This window comes from Calonectris borealis, chromosome 2 (genome assembly GCF_964195595.1).
Source record: "Calonectris borealis chromosome 2, bCalBor7.hap1.2, whole genome shotgun sequence".
In the NCBI taxonomy this organism is placed as follows: Eukaryota; Metazoa; Chordata; class Aves; order Procellariiformes; family Procellariidae; genus Calonectris; species Calonectris borealis.
Window position 1 is genome coordinate 107,074,456 of NC_134313.1, and position 20,766 is coordinate 107,095,221.

Here is a 20,766-nt window from a genome sequence, read left to right on the forward strand (position 1 = left end):
GCCGCATGTAGTGTGTGGCCGCTTCGGAGCTTGGCTCCATTGAGGTTAAGGGATATGTAGAGGTTAGGAGGGTCAACAAATAAATAACCCTGCTCTTGCATGCTTGACTTAGCCAACGTTTGATGAAACAGAGCAAAGTGCAACGATGATAGCACTGGAGGAGCACAGCGATAATGGAACCAGAACTGGCTTCAGGATGCAATAATCCATCACCACACACCATCTCTCTTGCCCTGAAAGACTGTCACGACATATGGAGCCCAAAGTCATGGACTAAATTAACTCAACAGACATTCTAGAGGGACATATTTAGTCCATAGACTAAGGAATGATATCTGTGTGTATATATCAAAAGGCAGGAAATGTGGCGACGATTAATTGGAATGTATTGGAAAATGTGAGACCTGGGCATGACATAGATGGTACAGAGTAAGGGGTGGATGCTGTCCTGGTTGCGGTTGGGACAGAGTTAACTTTCTTCCCAGTAGCTGGGGGTGTGCTGTGTTTTGGGTTTTGTAGGAGAGGAACATTTGTTTGTTGCCACGCAGCACTTGTACCATGGACTTTTTGGCTTCCCATGCTCTGTCAGGTGCATGGGAAGCTGGGGGGGAAGCATAGCAGCTGACCCAGCTAGCCAATGGGGTATTCCGTACCATGTGACATCATGCTCTGTATATTATTAGGAGGCATGGTCCAGGAAGGGGGGGCTCTGGCACTTGGGACATGCAGGGGCATGGGTCTGTGGGTAGTATGCAGTTACATTGTGCATCGCCTCCTTTGTATATTGTTATTGTTGTTGTCACCATTATTATTATTACTCTTCTGCTTTGGTTTATTTCAATTATTAAACTGTTTTTATCTCAGCGCGCCAGTTTTCCTACATGTGCCCTCCCAATTCTCTCCCCTATCCCACCATACTGGGCCGGGTAAGCAAGCAGCTAGTTGCTGGCTAGGGTTAAACCACAACAGCCCCAGCAGTGTTTGTGAGCCATCTGAAGTTCACTGGGTCATCTGATTACCTTTCACATCAGTCTACAGGAATTGGTAATGGCTGCTTTCAGCTTTTGCTGTTTATAAATTTGTTTTGCTTTGCCTGAGAGGTATGATAAAAGCACTGACCTTAAGCCTAGTCAGGTATTTGAGCCCTGCATCACTGCTGTCCCTATCTGAGCAACAGAGATGTTGATTGTACTATAAAAGAATAGTTTATATATGTTTAAATAAAACCATTCTTTTTAGAGTAGAACAATCTTCTGATATCCAACACACACTTTAGGTCTTAAACAACATTTACAAAACTAAACAGTGTCTGAAAAGGGGCAGAATTCTGACAGAGGCAAAAAGTTTCCATTGAGCACCTAAACTAAATTGTTCAACAAGTTCAAATGAAAAACACTTAAGAGCTCGTTCAGTTCAGAAAAGCAGATTTTATTTTAAACAGCAGCACATACATACAACATTTTCAAAATATACATATTTGAAAACAAGAGACTGCACTTCATTAACCAACTTGCTGTGGTTTATCAATTGTTACAATTATATTTGCAATGAGGTGGACTTACTGCATCATAGCCTTTCTATGAGTTGGATGCTCTTAGATTTCACTGGTATAATTGTGCAATAATCTATAACTGGTAGTGGCTCATAAGAAAACCCACACAACTTGACAATTTATTACTGTCACCTGAAGGCTTCAGCTACCTGGCTAAGTATTTTAAATAGAGAAATGTTATTTAAAACAAGTGTGGCAAATCATGAACTTCGGAGAAACACTTTATGCACATAATATACAAATTTGAGTAGTTGTACACGTTTCTGAATGAAGTTTCCTGAAGCAGGACTAATCCCAACAGAAGCAACATAGCAGCATTTTGGTAAGGGAAGAAGCCAACCTTTCCTAAAACCTTTCCCTTTTATTTAGATGCAGAATGAAGATTAAAATCATCAAAAGTTGCTTAACATTTCTGTATGTTTAAAGACACCATTGCATTACCATCTCTTCTCTTGTGTTTCACCACAGTTTAATGTGTCAGAATATGCTACATATAAATATCCTAACCCATCCACCATTTATTAATCACTACAGAAATATATTCTACATAAATCTATCTTCTTAAAATATAATTTAGATACAACTTTTTAATAGAAAAAACAGAACACATCATCAGATTGCAGGTAATTTTCAACTAGAACTCTTAATGAAGCTGCTCAAATTATGGCAAATAACTTTGTTTCATCTTTTTTTTTGTGGGGGTGGGGTGGGGTTTGAACAAAATGTACAAACAGGTTAAGAATAAATGGTGATCACTTCACGTCCACTGCCTCGGACCAGAAGAGCTCTATCCAGACCTTCTGTCAGAACTTCCAAAAACTCCATGTCTGAAATATCATTAAGTCAAGGAATTTATTCAGAAAAGAAAAAATAGCCACTAATCTCTCAGAAAGTCTGACATATAATGCAAAAATCAAGTTCAACAATTTCATCAAGGAGTTTTCCTGTGTTGCCCTTTACTGTCCCATTATGTAATCCACCTGCTTGCTCAAGTGGAAGCGAGGCCTAATTTGGGGAAAATTTCTAGTTCTGCCCTACTCACCTGCAGAAAAGATAAAAACAGAGGTTTTAAAAATAAGTTCAAAATTGAGGAATGCTTTACATCCATTCAATTAAAAAACCCCACCACTATCAACACTTCTTAAAACCCTGTGGAATCAAAAGTTGTTTTCTTAAAGGCAAGCTTATGCTTACCCATGGTTACTAATGGTTACCCCAACAAATAGACCATGACACAATCACAAAAACCACACTCCTGATTTCAAGAAATATGGAAGCAATATAGTAGAGGATACAGTTTTCATCCCCTTTTCTGTTTTTAGGAGGTCCAGGCATATTCAGAAGAACTAGCTGAGCATGCTGTGATTTATTAAGCACTACTCCATTGAGCTTCACAGCAGTGTGCATTCTTCTCACGTTTGACTGATTCCTAGCATGCAAACAAACATTTTTAAGTATTGTCACAATACTTATGTATTTGATTTATATGTTAGGTATTTGAATTTATAAATTTAATCCTTATGCACGTAGGATAAGCTATTTTCATGGACAGCAGTATTGGTACACATTGAAGATAAATTTGAGAAAAATGCAATACCTAGGTTTAAAACATGTTTTTCTCCTTTGAAAAGAACATTTAACTCTGAAATTCTAGCAATTCTAAGCAGATTGCCAAAATGCACAAGTCTTCCAACTACCAGTTCTTTTACAAAGATAAAGCAAAAACTTAATTTCAATAGAAATTAAGTTTAGTCAAAACCACCGAGAATCCAGTTTATTGAATTATAAAAATTATATAAAAAAGTAACTAGATTTGTACAAGAAATTCCAAAAAAAGGAATTACAGGAATGCAATGGAAAGATTACAGTATTTATGTTGTATAGTACAAGATTTCACTCATGCTCCTTTGGAAACATCACAAGATTACTATAAGCCTGGTGAAGAGAATTCAGAAACAGCATAGATTTCATGAAAAAATTATTAGTTTCTCATGTCATAAGAGTAAGGCAGTAAGCAATGAACCGAAATGGAACTTCTCCCCTTACGTTAACAATATTAACTAATGCTTTGCTTGTTGTGTCCACAAATATAATTGTTGTAAATTTGTGGGCCAGCGGACAAAACTGCTAGGACTTCAGATATTTTAGGATCTACCCTTGTTAGCTGCAAAACAAAAGAACAGTTTTCTTATAGTTCCTGAGAAACTGCCATCTGTGTAAAACTAGCCAAGACTGGAAATGAACCATACACTACAGTGCAACAGAAATATCCCAACTCTACCTAAGCCCATTTATCCAAAAGATCCGCTGCCCAAAAGTAGATTCTTTACAAGTGAAATGAGTCACTTCAAAGGGAACCCTGGAAACACAGAGTGACAGCACATCTCAAGAACTGAGATACTGGTATGCTGATATAAGACACTTATATCACTCCATCCTGTGCAATTTTCTTAGCACTGTAACTGGTGGTCTCACAGAAAAAGCACAACTGTACCCTGCTCAGCTGGGCTCACATACTGCAGAGAGATGACTGGCAGGTTAGTAGCAGCAGGACATAAGACATCCTCTGAAGTGCCTGATCAAGTCTGGCATCTTTTGAATTCCACTAACAATAATCAAAATTACAGCACAAACCCCAGCACTGTTTCAGCTCAAGTAAACAGAAATTAATGATATCTCTTCTCCCAAAAGAAGAACGTTTAGAAGGCCAAAATTTATAAAAGGAAACGCACAACTTTGTTCTACTACCAGAGGTCATTTCAGGGGACTACACTAACACTTACTCCTAGAATCTTCTAGCAACACGAGGCCACCCTCAGATTATATAAACAAGTGTAGAGTTGAGAACAGCAGCCAGATACAGATTCATTCAAACACAGGGGACCAAGAAAGATGAAGAATGCTGGGAGCATACATGTGTTCTGCTAAGCCCCGTTTTTTTTACTATGAAGGGAAAAGCCGTTAACAGGATACTATTAGAAGTAGCATGTCTCATGTTGTATTTTCATCCTTGATTTTGCAGGGGCAATTAGAAAGAAAAAGACATTTGGCCTGAAGTTTAGTGGCCAGCGGAGACCAGCCCCATCAATTTCATTTTGAGTCCCCCCCCCCAACATTTTCCCGCAAGACAATGACATTTCCAAAACTGAGTTTATCAGTCCCTCCTGGGAGATCTTCTGTCACAGCAGCCATCTGTCCTAAGAACCAACTGTACAAAAACCATATATGGAACAAAAGAATATTTGAAGCTCAGTTTTTCAGAAGCAGAACAGCAGCTTGAGAAGACCAAAGAACAACTATGAAGAAGAGAGAGGCAAGAGTGTGTAACTGAAGAGGTGTACAAATACTGAAGTACAAACATTGTTAAACTAAAGATAAAATGCAGAGGAAATATGGAGGATGTAAATTTGTGATGGACTGGGCAAGAATTCAGCACTGAAATAACAGCTGAAATTGACTAAAGGCGAATTGTGTACAATGTGAACTGAGGCTGACTAACTTCATTTAGCCTTCAAGCACTGGTAGAACTGAAATCGTACATAATACACAAAGTAAGCTTTCTGAGTTTTCATAAGAAGCTCAATTTGTTAAACAGCCAAGATGAAGAAGACACTGGGCTCTGAAAAAAGCAGAGCAGTCACAATTCAGTTCTACCCAAGAACAAATAGAGATTTAGTGTCTCATTTTTGTATGCTGTCATACCCAATGTATATCTGAACTTGTGTTATTTCTACACATGAATGGGTTGGTAGAAGGAAGGCAAGAACTGGCATTTGATGAAACGTTTAAGTTCCCTTTGTGAACAAATTCATCCCGATTGTCCAAGTAGTTATAGCACAATGGAGGCTATTTTTCCAGAACAAAAATATATTCACTGTTTAATGTAGTTAATTAGAAAGCTAAATATTATGCTGGTGCAGAGAAGTACTGTCAAGTTTTACATTCTTACAGAAACCAAAATACACATTCTGTGACTTACCTTGATAAGTTGATAATATTTAGAAGAAAACATTAACAAATCACGATAAAGAATATTTTTTAGTGATAAACGCTAAATCATAGTATATAAAACAAGGTACAAAAGAATACACACATTGCAAATCATGATTTAGGAAACACACACACAATGTACAAGACCACAAGAACCAGGGAACACAGCCTACATTGCTTAAGTGAAACGAAGTTTAGACTTACAGATTTCCCCATTCTCTACATGGAAGGGAAGCAAATGCACAGAAAAAATATTTATGCTATCAGGTACACTTCTAATTCAACATTATTAATATATTGTACAGGCACACCAAGTTTGAACTGTAATTTCCACCCCAACCACATACAGTAGTTTTAAAATAATAATATCGGAAGTCTGCATCTTGCACAATTATAAAGAAGTAATAGGAAATATTTCCAAGATATTAACAAAAAAACACCCTAAGAATTAGAGTCCAATGCAGCCCAGAACAAAAACAGTGCTTTAGAGGGTGAGCAAGATGATGTCTGGAATTTGCAGAAGGCAAATTGTTTCTAAAGAGCTGAGAGTAAATCCACAAAACAACCTAGGATTTTAAGGTGCTGATTCTAAATGTACCTTGTCTACAAGTCCTAGATTTAAGACATGTTTTCTTCAGATATTAAAATTTCTCTTGACATCCACAGTTTTGCTTTGGGCATGTGCAGAAAATAGTCTAGCCATGTTTATAACTGCATTCTTCCAGAAATTAAAAAATGCACGTGTGTCCTTGAATCGCAACATGAGGAAGCAAATAAGCTGATATCTTTCTGTCATTGGTTTTGTGTCTACTACACCAGGCTTGACACAGGCTGTAGCTCTTATATATTAAGTGACTTCTATTTAAAAAAAAGATATTAAGGAATATTTCAACAGGAAATACTTAATATAACAAGACATACATAGAAGCACAAATTTTATATTGCTTTAATTTACAGGATGAGGGATGAATATCTGTTTAAAAAACCAAACCCACAAGAACTCCACACAAAAACCAAAACATAAGCTAAATGTCTTGAAAGAATCTATCTGCTTCTTTGGTACTCCCTCCACCCCAATGAAACACAATGAGATTGGGAAGTGATATACAGTAATTTGTTACCCACAGCAAGAGAGAAAAACAAAAGTTATCATTAAGCATTTAAACATATATGCTTTCTGGTACAGAAGTTGAAGTGACAGCTTGAAGTCTGTCATATTTAAGCTTCATTCACAACATTCTTGTGAATGATTCTTTATAGTCATTATTGTTCCACCCAGGTCCATGCTACTTTCATAAGGATGGCATTTAAGTGAAGTGCATGAAAGATCATGTTTGTGCTTAACTTTAAATAAGCCACAATCTCTTAAAAAACAAACCCCACACCAACCACCACGACCAAAAAACCACATGCTAAAATACACACAATCAAATACAAAACTCCAAACACCACATGTATACTTACGGCTTCATGTTGAAAATATCTTTAAAGCCAGACACATTCGAATCTTTGTTTTTATGCTTTTCAGCTACAAACTTTTCTTTAGTCCAGGTCATTTGCACCTTTTCCGGCACAGCAGCAGCCACACTTGCTTTGACCGCTGGAGCTGAGTGCGAGGCAGTGTTTCTGTCATGGATCAGCTGAGCCTGGCCACAAAACAATCATCCCAAGATTCAGCCAAAAAGTGCATTTTTAGATTACGCATTATTAAAATTCTGAAAAGAAATTTCACAGCAGTGGAACAAAAGAAGATACAGAAAAATGCACCTTACTTTGTGAACAAATACCAGACAGATACATTGTTATTTTCTCAGATACTGTCGCAAACACTGTCCATTTCACATGCCTTTAGCTGAACTACCAGCATGACTCATGATCCCAGCAACACATCATTGGACTGGCTGAATTGAAGGCTAGCTATGTTCCATTAGATTACTTATGCATGCAAGTGCATATTACATAACAAAAGCCAATCAATCTAACCATGAAAGAGCCTTCTCTTCCCTTATAATAGCAGAAACTCAAATCACAACTTCAAGAACACAATATTGTTGTTCCCATATGTGTACACACTTCTGTGTTCTCCGTTTCCCATTCCCCTTGCTCCTCTTGAGGAAAGAAGGAAGAAATATTTAACACGTTATTTATTACTTACCCTCATAATACTTTGTCCATAGCTTCTGTATTTCCATCAAAAGACACACAAATACAGTACCTTAGACTCTTAAAATCATAAGTGAATTGGTATGGGGGGAGGATTGTTTTTGTGGTTTTGGGTGTTCTGTTTTGGGATGGTGGGGTTTTTTTTTTTTGGTGTGTGGAGGTTCTGGGGGCTTCTTTATTTTGCTTTAGTTTTGTTTGTTTTTTAAGGATCTTTAGCAGTCACAAAGTCTGTTCAGACACTTGTTAAAATCATGAGTTGAAGTACCTGCTCCATTTGGGAACCTCAATTATTCACGTTAGCGATGGTCACATCCCTCCACATATGTGATGATTCAGAAGAATCAATTTAATTCAAGTTGCAATCAAAAGCATGAATAAAATCAAAGCAGATGAGAAAACTACTTTCCATCTCTGAACAGCGATTCCCCTAATTGTTCACAAACTGTAATTGCAGCTGTTTTTAAACGCCTAAGAGCTTCTGTATTTTTCCTAAATTATTTCTTTAGTTCCTATCCTTGAGGATTCCCAAATCCTAGAGTTCAATTCTGAGGTTCACATAAATATCTATTTGTTTGACAGTCTCCATATTTCCCCAGAAGATTAAATCACAAGTCAAGACTACGAATCAGAAGTTACTGTGAATATAGTTCTATCATGAGAATAGAAAAAGCTAACAAATACATCCAGATACTATACGTGCCATACAGCAGTATCTAACGAACTAAAGTTTCAAACTAATGACTGTAGGATGAGTTCAGTACAACCATGCTTCAATGGAAGAAATTTTGCCATTTTTAGAAAGACAGTGAGGCCAAGAGAAATTCTGACCTACAGCACGTGTTTATAAAAATGCAAAGACAACAAAAGCATTTTTGTTAGTGCTATTTTGATACCAGATTAATGACATGGAATGCAACACATTCTTCTCATACTTCATGAAGAAAGGGAAACAAAGGTATATAAGCATTTCTACAAACTAGGCTACACATCTTTAGATATGAGCAACACTTCAAGTGCACACTAAAACCATTTATTACATTAGTTCATTTCCTTTTAAACTCACCATGCAGAAAGTAGTAACGACATTTATGGGTTAATAATGGCTTGTCAATCAGTATAGAAATCCTTAAAAGCCCTAGTATATCTATATGGTCTCTGAGAAGCTTCAGTACTTCAATATAGGAACTATAAAGGAAGGCAATGCTTTGTTAAAGCATGAAATATGCTTATTAATGAAACACCCACTATTAAGACTTCTTAAGAGATAGAAAACAGAAATATCTTTGCTTCTGGCTCTTAAGAAAAACAGGCACTCTCAGAATCATAAGTGTTTCTTTTATGGAAAATAAGTGTGAGAAAAATAGGATGTAGTTCATGTCACAGAAGCATCATCTAGAGAAAAAATATAGGATAAGAATGAATTTAGAAAAATAGTAAAATTAAAACTTATGAAGAACTGTTCTATATCAATGAATAATCAAGTTGTTCATTTGTAGTTCAGTTTGCAATAGTGGCACTTCAAGTGTTGCAATGGAAAAATATATCTAGCCAGTACTATGTCCAACTACCTCCTCCTCTCGATAATCACTAGTCAGCAGTGCCTGCGCATCTTGGCCAATGGACTGTGGACTGGAGTAGCTTTTTCTTCTGATTGAGCCTCGAGACTCATCAGTGATGCTCTGAATCTGGGACAAAAAGGTTACCAATGACAAAAAAAACAGTCTATAGAAAAAAGCAGATGATCATATTATTCAACACAAAAATTGTCTTCATTTAAATAGATGAGATTTGGTATCGTAGCTTGTTATAAACTTGGTTTGTTTTAACAAACATGCCATTTGTTTATATATACTATGGGGCTCTTTTTGAAGTGTTTAGCAGTTAGTTATGAAGTCTCTTTACAGAGATTTGTGAAAACATGAAGTGGATTGAATCCTTTAGTGTATATGGGAACCTCAAATAGTCACTTGTTTGCAAGGGTCACATCCCTTCATATATGTGATGATTCAGATGAATTGATTTTATTCAGTTACAGTCAAAAGTATGAAAAAATAAGAATTAACCAGCTGAGAAAGCTGCTTTCTGAATCCAAACACTGCTTTATTTCCCAGTGATTTACAAGCTATTGTTGTGCTTCTCACCTACGTGCACCCACATTTCTGCCAATCTTACCTAGCAGCAGCAATCTGCACAACAGCACTTGCACTGCGCAACCCAACACAAAGTAGTGGTGGGATGGATGACTGCCTCCTCACAGTTCCAACAATATCACTGCCTGGTCCAACAGTCATTAGTTGGGACTAACCAGAGAAGGAAGTCAACAACCACTAGGAAGCGCAGCAAGGAAGTGAACGAGGCTCTACATTTTCTTTCATCTTTGCAGCACTATTGTCAAAGTCAAATAAATAAATGTTTTGCAGTTGCACTTAAGTCTGCAAATCTTACCCTTTGCTGGCATATATTATATTTACACTTGAATAGAAGCAAATCAACCAAGTTTCTCGAAAAAGGAAACAAAAATCCCATGAGTCCCCATGCCCCAGTTCCACAAGAAAACCCGGGGCAAGATCAAATAAAGTTCCATTTAAAAAAGTAACAGAAGAGGGCACAGGGAGGGTGATTCCTTCGGGATAAGAGCATGCCTGTGAGGGAAACAGCAAAAGAATGCTGTACAAAAACAAATTCTCCTCCTCATGAAGGTCTGAACCTCATTTGAAGCACAAAAATGAGATTAAAATACTAATCTTGGTGGTAACAGGGAACAATACTACAAGCACCATTCAATACTACAAGCATCATTCAAAGTTGGAATATCAGGGTTATATTTGAATGTCTGGAGACAGATAATGAAAACAAAAGCAATACTAATTTTAACTAGCAATACCAATGAGAGAAATGTTTTGGAGGTAATCATAAAACTGGAGGGGATGGCTCAGCTCATTTAAGACAAGACAATCAGATTAAGGGAGGGCCTGGCACACTGAGTGCATATACTCAACTTGTAACTCCAGAGGAAGTGAAGGCATAACTAAACAACATTTTCTGATGAAAATACAAAAGAACAAGGTAGATTAAGGTATGCTAATCAGAAACAACAGATGGATATGGCTTTTATTTTTGGACAAGGCAGGAAATAAGTACTAGATGTTCTTGGAATTATCAAGGATTTTACTTCAGACCATGAAATCAATTCTATGGTATTTTGAACATCTCAGATTTTACCCTACCTGATATGAAGGAACAAACTGAAGCTATAATGATGATGGCTACATTCAGATGAAAGTGAGTAATAAAAAAACCATCAAACAAACATGAGGGGGGAGGGAGAAGAAAGAAATTAAAACTTCCAAGCAAACAACACGCTGAAGTAGTGCAGATTCCAACCAACTCACAGAGCTGAGGAGAAATTCTTTTGCCTCCACTACAATTCATATGCTATAGACTACAGAGCCTTACGTGCTTGGGCTACTTGCAAAGCATTCATGAGGAAGTTAGATCCTTAAAAGTCCACTGTAGATTGATTAATCGCTCAAACTCCACTGGAAAAATACTAGTGTTCAATAAAGAAATGAGAAAAATTTAAAAACACTGAGTAAGGAGTACAGGAGAGCTTGTTTTTTACTGAAAAGATGTTAGGCAGGCTCGGATCAAAAGAAAACTACCATGATGCAGATGAGAAAAAAGAGGATTTACAGCAGCACATTGTCGTAGCGATACAAGGCACCTTTAGGAACCTTAAAAAAAATCCTGTGAAATGGGAAAAAAAGAATAAATAAGGAGAGATTAAAAAAAAAACCAAAACCCACAACTGCACGGACTTGTAGGATTAACACCAAAAAGGCTTAGGTATAAAATGAGTTACAATTATCAGTAGACAAAAAAGCCACAAGAAAAAAAAATTCTAGTTTTTTTACAAATGAGCAGTTAGACACAGCAGAGATCTCTGATTTGGCATGGGAGAGAAATCACTGTAAGTGACAGCAAAGCCAAAGCATTTAATACCTTTTACATCACTAGGAAGTGTTGATAATAATGGGATAGTTAACAGAATAAATGAGGGGGTAGAAGGATAAGCCAAAAGAAAAAAAGAAAAAGATTTAAAAGGTACAAATATGCACAAAAATGCAGCTGCATGAAGCTTGTCTCCACAACGTGCAAAATACCACCAGGGACTAGTAAGGGTAGGGGAGCAGTAAACATAGCATTCCCATCTGGATATCATAGGATTATAGGTTAGTCAGCCTAATTTTGGCTCCAGAAACAACAAGTAGTTAATACATAAAACATTTAAAATAATGCAGAAACTAAAAAATAGTCTGTGTGAATTGAACAAGACCAAGTTACAAACAAAGCTAATCAGTCCAGCTGAATGATCATGAACCTTAGCTACTGATATATGTCAAGTTTGGAAATGCTCTGGATATATTCCACACTGACGCTCAAATGTTTTGCTAGTAAATACTTGCACTAATCTTAAAAAGAACAGGAAAACTCTAAACAACTGTTCAAATAAAAGAGGATTTCCTTCCCCCCCCATTATTTTAACCTTGCAAGTGAAACCCGCTGTAGAGAAACTAACATAGAATGCAGTCATAAAAGCTTTTGACTAGTTAGAAACTAATTAGAAGCCACTTCTAAGAAGAAATACTACTTTCAGATTTTTCACAGAGCATCTTGCCAAGCCGAAGCCCCTACCTCTCTTTCCCTTTCGTTCTTTGATAGCTGCATCTGTTTTAGCATCTGAGATCGCTGTTCCATCATAAGTGTCTTCTCATATGTGAACGCAGAAATATCGTTTTCAAACTGCAAAGAGATTGGCATTAGAAACATCAGAAGAAAAAGTACTGCTCAAAAGAACAACGTTTAGACAGTGTACCACATTCATTCCTGCATTCATTCTGTCCTGGATGTATTTATGGCATCAGCGTAATCCCAAGCATATAATTGATCCATCATTCTTAAAACTTCATCTTCAAACAGCAATCTCGTACATTGAAATATCCTATTATACCAATATCAATGTGATTTTTATCTAAATTTGAGGTACTTGGGACAGAGTTTCCATTGTTCTGTTCCAACTAGGCTGCAGAAAAGAGAAAGGGTTGAAAGCGCTTATTTAAACTGGGTCTGCATTGCTGCTTCCTGAGCACGTGTGCGCTTAAAAACTGTCTAGACCCACAAAATAACACATTGTCCTTTCACCAGTGAGAAATGTGCACAAACGGAAGCATTTATGAAGAAACTTGGCATATATTCTCACATCAGCTCAAAGCTAAAATACAACGTAAAAATCTATAGCATTATCTGTGTTGTCACTGACTCGTAATGTGCCTCTTATCTTTTGGAAGATTATCAGGGTTAAATATGACCCACATAAGAAAAGAATAAATTATGTTTCCTATATTATCTTCTGCTCAAAATCCAGCCAAGGCTGAGCCTTTTTTATGGCACTCTGTCTTCTTTCAACTGCACATGCCACAGCATTTTAGCCTTTTATATTCAGGACTCTAAACAAAACAAAAATAAATTAGAAAAAAAAATAAAAGGATTTCTCTTACTTCCTAGTTCAAAATACTAACCAATTTTTTCATAAGCCTTTTTTTTTTTTTTATAAGTAATTTAAACGATTGTTAGAATTTGCTTTATGGCCGATTAGCATGATAAATCTTTTTGATAGGTTTTGTTCTTTCCAGGAACTGGTCATGGTAGAAGTTTTGAACCAGTTGACCCATCTCCTTCACCTCACTTCAGAATGAGTTTAAAAGGTGTTGTTGGTGTTTTTTGTTTTTTGGGTTTTTTTTTTTTTGGGGGGGGGGGGTGTTGGTGGTTTTTTTTTTGGTCTTTGGACATTATGCTCGTCACCTTTGAGTGCTGAAATGAAGTTTTTCTTTAGTTGCCTAAAAAAAGCAGGTCTAGACAGAATACAGCTTTAGTCCTTTCTCTTTAGCCATTTACGACCAGTATTTAAAAAGGGAAAAAAGTTGCAAAATTCATTTTGCCACCATTTGGCTTGTGAATCTCTACTATATTGTCTTGCTGTTCAGTGCCAAAGAGGCTGGCAATGCCAAAAACAACCGACATACTCTCACGGGGGCCCAGGGATTCCTTTTTCTAGAGAGATATTCACACAGCAGTTGGAGAGACAGATGTGTTCATCCTCTCTCATGCTGGATGCCATGGATTATTAGATTAAGCACATTCAGCCTTCCATTTCACTGCCTGCTAAAAATTCAAGCTTTTTCCTTCCTGAGCGAGCTATCTCTATGGACTAGTCCTCATAAATAAAGTAGGCTTTAACACATCAAAATGGCTCAACTCTACTTGACAAAACCATTAAACTCACTATCACATACACTAGCATTGTGACATGGTAAGATACTGTTGCTTTAAAAAACCTTCTTGTTCTTGGTGGGACTGCGATCTTTCCCTTTTTATATTCGGGCTAACATCTTAGTGTCAAAAATGCTAAATCCCAAGTTTAGTCTCAGTTGCACCTAAAAAAAAAAATGCAGTAACGTACCATTTCAACAACTTCCACTTCAGCATTCAGTCTAAGGTGATATAAGAACATCTGAAGATCCTTCTTCATTTGAATGCTATTATCATCCATTTGAGCGACGGTGAAGATACGCATTTTACATTTTCTCCAAACCTATCAAAAAGATACATTATAACAATTCGTAACACAGCGATTGCTATCACCACGCATTATTCTATCAAGGTGAAAGAGTATTTCATTAGGAACCCTTAGAACTACTCATTGCTAGAAAATGAAATCCCAGCCATTTTCTGTGTCCTTGCCTTGTGCTGTCGAAGGAGAAAAGGCAGTAACATCAGCATACCACCATCATGAACAATCCACCACACATCTATGTTGCCTTCAGTAAAACGTTCTTGATTTGTTGGAAATAAGTCAATGTTTTTAGCCACCAAGAGTGCTTGCTGAGCTGCTGTTGTTTCTCGTACGGTGTCTGCAAGGGAAAGCAAGACATTTGATCAAGAATGTCTAGTTTTCATTCACAGCTTTTGTTTTTGTTTTAAATTCAAAAGCTTAAATCTTCCCAGATTCTGCTGAGGCAAAATCCTGGGTTTACTGACTCACCTGCTTAGGAGAAGAACAAGAGAAGCCATGGTTGAAGAGGCTGAGGGCTGAGAAAACCCACGTGAAATCAGATGTGGGGAAATACTCAATTGTCCACTGAATGTTCAGCATCACATTTTCTCCACACAGCAAATACATTAGTTACACAGTTGTATTACAAACACATAGGAGAAAGTCAATAAACACATACCAACAAAATTTTTCCATGAGAAACGATTTTCTGCCTGCTTCCACGACTGTGGCCACGCCATCAGGACTGTGTTGTGCTTCATCCCTCCTAGACCAGCTGACTGAATCAAATAGGATATTCCATCTCTGAAATTGGGAGATACGACAATCTGGCAAAATCCTTTAGTCTTTTCTACTCCCATTAAGGCCTTAACATTCTGCAAAAGGAAGATTACACATGGGGAAATGCAGTCATCAACACTGGTAAAAAACACCATAAGGAGTAACATCACTAAATAAGAGCAAAACATTAGCTACAGTGTACAATCAACATTAAGAAACCGCTAGTTCCAAAAGTGGGAACATGATTCTATGACAACTAAAACCCAAAACACCCACCTCCCCAAAAGACACCACACACAGGTTTTTCATTACTTTAATTATTCAGCCTTTTATTTCCAAAGAAGAATGAACAAGACACAAATAAAACCACATACATAAATGAAGTAACACTGCTTCAGGTAAAGTCAAAACTGCTGACTGACAAAGCACCGTATGTTTGGAATGACAAGTCCTTTCTTTTGGAATTGGAAGGGTTTGGGAAAACGTGATGCCAAGGACTTTAGAAGAAGAGGCTGCCAAAGCTCCTTAAACAACTTTGACATTAAGAGATGATTCTTTATTTATCAGCTCCCAACACGGAAAAAATAGATGTGCAGGAGACAATTGGAATCACTGGTTGAATAATGACAAGATGAACTGACTAGATTAAGTCTCCCACACCCCTTTGATTTCAACGTCTCCCCTTCATTTAAACACTGATAAACACACAGACACATAACCAAGTAATTTAAAAGTAGCATTCAAAATGGTATCAAGGTTGACTAGGAAACATCAGCTTTGGCATTTACTATCTTTTCATGGCACGACTTTAAAAATCCCATCATCATCAATGCCTTGTGTGGGAGATCAGCATGGTTTCAGAAGGAAGAACCAGCACATCAAAATTTGGAATTTTGGAAGCATCAAAATTCCTGTTAGAAACCATCAGGAACAGATTTGATCATAGAATGCCTGGCACTGGCTCAGTGTGGCTTCACATCGGAAATTCTGGTTAGTAGAGAAAAAAAGTCTTCAGAGAATTTGGTAGCAAAGCTAACAAGTCTGTCTGCGCAAACAGTATCTGCGAGGGCATATCAGTTTAAATAGATGCTTTTTTCTTTTTAAAAGACAGACAGGAGAAATCTTCATTTCCTACAAATCTTCTAGAAACATTTTCTAGTTGAAATTTTCCAAAACCAGTGAGGCCTCCAGGCACTCAAACTTTTACAATTCATCTTCATTTCCATTTTAAAAGCAATAGTTTCCTCGATCTTAACACCAGGTCGGACTTTCTAGAGAACCCAGGGATTAGGTCCCCCTTAAATTCATTCCTGTTCTCTCTCTCAAAAATGTAGCTGACTTCAAGTTAAGCCAACTACAGGTAACATTTCAAATCCTCATGGGTAAACAGTTTCTGTTTAAAGGTTTTCTCTGTTTTATTTCAGAGGCCTGATTGTATTCTTGGTCTTGTTTTCTACTCCTACGTGTTAATAACAACAACAGCTTAATAATAATTACTTTCACAATATATCATTGCTAGACTTTTTCCACCATGTTTTCAAGCTAATTGCTCTCTTGGAGCCTTTTCATGTGATATCAGGTAGGCCATCTGGCTTCACGCTTTGTTATTTTAAAAACCACTAGGGACAAGTCTGAATACCAAGAGGGAGAAAAAAGAAAGCTGGGAGAAAAAGGGCAGTTAGCTTTGTTAAGTCCATTTCAACATCATAAATGCTCATCTATTTTAGAGATACCAGGTCTGAATAAGTCACAGGCATTTTTACAGAGCTGTGAAGACTTGGATCAAAATAGTACACAAGATACTCTTTTCAACAACACTGAAGATATAATGGCAATCAAAGCCTACTTTTGGAGTAGATGTTATAGTAGTTTTCTAAAAGCAATAGATTTTTCAATAGTATTCAATCAAATACATGAAACATGGTATTTTCTAAAAATGTTTCCCTGCGCTATAAAGTTAGGAGTAGGAGAGTTTGTGTAGGTAAGCAAATATAATTATCTATACCGAGTTACCCCAATACTGGATTAAACAAAGAAGTACACGAGTTGCTTAAGACCAAACAAAAAGAGAAACGTGCTTTGCACTGAAAGTCCAAGCTGTATGAACAATAGATCTTCAGAAGCTCAGTTAACTCCCCTTTTTCCTTCAGGGGAAAATTTAAAATTAAGTCTGGGTATTTTCAAGGGCTTCCCACAAAAATGTCTGTGTATTTCCAATTGGGTAGCACAGTCAAATACTGACAAGTTGTCAGGAAAAAAGACAAACATCCAAATTAGATTCACTTGTATTTGTAAGCACAGTTAGAGGTCATCTTAAATTACATGATAACTTACTATTTTTTTCCTACCTCATCCTACCTTCTCTGGAGATATGGGATAGATAGGAAAGAAAAAAAAAAGAGAAAGTAAAGGATCTCAAGAAGGATGCTGTTTACAGTTAAGCAACAGAGTAGAATTCCAGCAAAGACTGCTCCTAACCCTAGCTCTGCTATTTATTTCTAGGACAATGTAGAAAATAGTATCATGTATACATCCAGAGGATGAAATTATGCCAAACACATCTGCATTTGTTAGATAAATGTTAAGTTTTTGTTAAATAAATCTGTTTTCTGTATAAGGTAATTTGTTAAAAAAAAAAATTCTATCACTTGGCTTTTTCAAGAATGTAATTTGATTGTGAGCCCAGGGCTTTCAATATTCAAGAAAATAAAAATCTAAGAAGTATCAGCATTGCCTTATCCTATTGGGAAGTTTTATAAAACATTTTGCTACGCACAAACCCCTATTCTTTATATATAATCATTGATTGTGCTGATAGTAAAAAATTGATGGTTTCTTCAATACTTTACAACAGTTCTGTTCTAATTCAAGATATGAGTTATCCATATTCAACATTTAAATACTAACGGAAGTTTCAAGTGTTCGTAAGCTGTCTTTCAAATACCTCTTCAGCTTTCTGAGTTTCTGTACATTTATCCAAGAAGATTCCCTGAAGCACAGAGCCCACGATAGTCAGTCCTTTACCAGCCTTCAACTGAGAGGTGAAAGAAAGCAGTCTAGGATGTTTCACCAACTGCTCACCATCCAAGTTTAACAAGACCAAAAGTTGAGGTCTGCCAAAAAAAAAAAGAAAAGTTAAACACACAAACACACATATATGTATATATATATAAAAGAAAGAAAGAATTGGAAAATTAAAACTAACAATTAATAAAATGCAGATTAAGTGCTTAATTCAATGGAAAACATTCAACTATCAAGTAAGGCAGTCATAACTTGCAATAGCAACAACAGGTACAGAATACCTACATGAGCCATCATTCTGAAAAGCTACCTTAAAGAACAGTTTTACCAAGAAAATTATTGAATCAGAATTATCACCCTTCCAAGGTCATCTAGTGCAACCTGCTGCTTGAAGTGGTTAAACATTGAATGCACACCAGATTGTTCACAGCTCCATCCAGCTAGATTTTGAAAACCTCCAGAAACAGAGATATTATCACCTCTTCAGTGCTTAATTATCGTCATCTCAATTTTTATTTCTTTTCTTTCTCCATTTTATCATGTTCTTTCATTCTCCTATCATATACTGCTGTAAGGAGTTTGACTCCATCTTCTCAGTAACCTTCTTTTAGGTATTGGATGTTTACTAGTTAGTTATATCAGCTTTTAGGCTCCCCTCAAGCCTCCTCCAAGCTGAATAAGCATAGCTCCCTCAGCCTCTCCCCACAGGAGATATGCTCCTGTACCCCAACCATCATCTCAGTGGTCCTCTGCTGAACTCACTCCAGCTTAGTGATGTCTTTCCTACGCTAGGGTGCCTAAAACCATTTGAAATATTCTAGATGTACTCTAGTGAGTGCTGAGCAAAGAGGAATATTATTTCCCAATAGATTTACTTCTCAATATACTAGCTATGGTCCTGTTGATGCAGCACATGTCACTGCTAAGGCACACTGCTGGCTTACTAACTACTCCGAACCACAGGTCCTTTTCCCCAGAGCAGAGTACCATAGCACTGGACAAGTCTGTCCCAGGTACTGGACTTTGCACTTGCCCTTCTGGATATTCGTGATGTTCTTGTCGACCCATTCCTCTCCCTGCATAGGTCCTTCCAAAAGGACAGTCATACCCTTAACCGTACTGATAGCACCCCCAAGTTCAGTTTCAACTGCATGCTTGATGAGGATGCATTCTGTTTCCTTTAATCAATATCCAACCTGCTTACTTTTCCCAAACCAAGATTTTATAATTTTCCTGTCATTACTACGAATTCAAAAGAACGACGAAGAGTTGGAGCGTACCTCCCTCCTCAAAACCAGCACAATTTAAATTGTAACAAGAAGGTTCAGTTCTAGCAATTACTTCGACACAATAGAAGGATAACTCATCTGGAACTGAAGCAATGCCAGACATTTAACAGGAATGCTCTTAGTCAACACTACATTACATTGGTACCTCTGAGATGCCAAATTCAGACACAGATAAAGACAGCGGCTCATGTATTCTGTGGTAACTGCTTATGTGCATCAGTCCCATGACAAATGGTAAAATAATGCCATTACACTTGAAGGGCAACAGAACATTGCATGTGCATGCACCCAGGGATACTATCACAGAGCAGTGACTATAATTAAAGTATCACATTTAGTGACAATTTCTTTTTTGTGTGTTTCACTGGTCAGAATTCTTCTGATTTGCATTACATTCATCAGAAGTGACAATGTGCAAACGTCCTTTTCTTTTTAAATGCTAAGTAATTTTTTGTGTTGGCTTTGAGAAAATTGATAGTTTAAGAAGTAAAACGAATATATTGCGAAAACAGTAGTGGATATCTAACCCCACTACATACAAATGGACAGCAAACCTGAGATTTTGTTTTAATGATATCAAAGCAGTTTAGAAAGTGTTATTATTAAACGAAGCTATATAAAAAAGATTGCCACAAAAAATGAAATTTAAACAAATAATGGATCCTCTGTATATTTATACAGTGTATTTCAGAGGAAACATATATAGAAGCAAAAAAAAACCCCACTTATGGAATTGGAACTATGTCAACATCACATGGATTTAAGTTCGAGTTAGTTTGCCCATATTACCAGCAAGGTTGATTACGTGCTGACCATAAGTCGCATTCTATTGCAGTAAAATAATACTATTGCAATTACATCATTGCCATGCCCAAGTTAAAACATTATTTTAATGGTGAATTTCACTTTGGCCATTAGCTTTACCAGCAGTATTCCCAATAGATTTACATATTTCAAGAATTATGTGACCTTGGAAGGCGCAGGACTTACCTCCAGTTCTTGGTGTGAGGAGGACCATCTTCAACACGAAGCAAAGCATAGCGAGCTGCATTCAGAGACAGTCCTCGGATTCCATCACCCCATTCTTTTTCCGCTCTTCGGGATGCAGAAGAGATTCAATTAACAGGGTCCCATTTATTTTATACAAATTAAGTACATTTTCTCATATGACGGATAGTGGGCATAAAAAAACCCAAACACTCTTTTTTGCACAAATGCATGGAAAACTCATCTTGCAGATTTAAATCAAGAATGAAGACTAACCAAGATGAAGCAGTCTCAGGTCCCTTCAAGAGAACTATTTGTTAAGTATTCATTAATATTTATTATGGTCTATTTTATTGATACTTCAAAAG

General features: G+C 36.9%; 1 protein-coding gene across 2 annotated transcripts in view; it reads right to left on the reverse strand.

The window, feature by feature from the left end:
* Window positions 1-1,407: 1,407 nt before the first annotated feature.
* Window positions 1,408-20,766, reverse strand: part of SLC12A7 (solute carrier family 12 member 7) — a 67,045-nt gene continuing 47,686 nt past the window's right edge. The window contains exons 16-25 of one of the 2 annotated variants that reach the window (XM_075142897.1): window positions 20,402-20,506; window positions 18,043-18,211; window positions 14,998-15,193; window positions 14,507-14,676; window positions 14,226-14,357; window positions 12,401-12,508; window positions 9,274-9,390; window positions 7,007-7,188; window positions 2,848-2,981; window positions 1,413-2,379 (exon numbers count right to left, since the gene is read on the reverse strand). In XM_075142897.1, coding sequence (XP_074998998.1) covers window positions 2,288-2,379; window positions 2,848-2,981; window positions 7,007-7,188; window positions 9,274-9,390; window positions 12,401-12,508; window positions 14,226-14,357; window positions 14,507-14,676; window positions 14,998-15,193; window positions 18,043-18,211; window positions 20,402-20,506 — 1,405 coding nt within the window. In that variant the 3' untranslated portion in view covers window positions 1,413-2,287. Of the gene's footprint in view, window positions 2,380-2,847; window positions 2,982-7,006; window positions 7,189-9,273; window positions 9,391-12,400; window positions 12,509-14,225; window positions 14,358-14,506; window positions 14,677-14,997; window positions 15,194-18,042; window positions 18,212-20,401; window positions 20,507-20,766 lie in introns of both variants that reach the window. The other variant, XM_075142896.1, reaches the window with a different exon arrangement.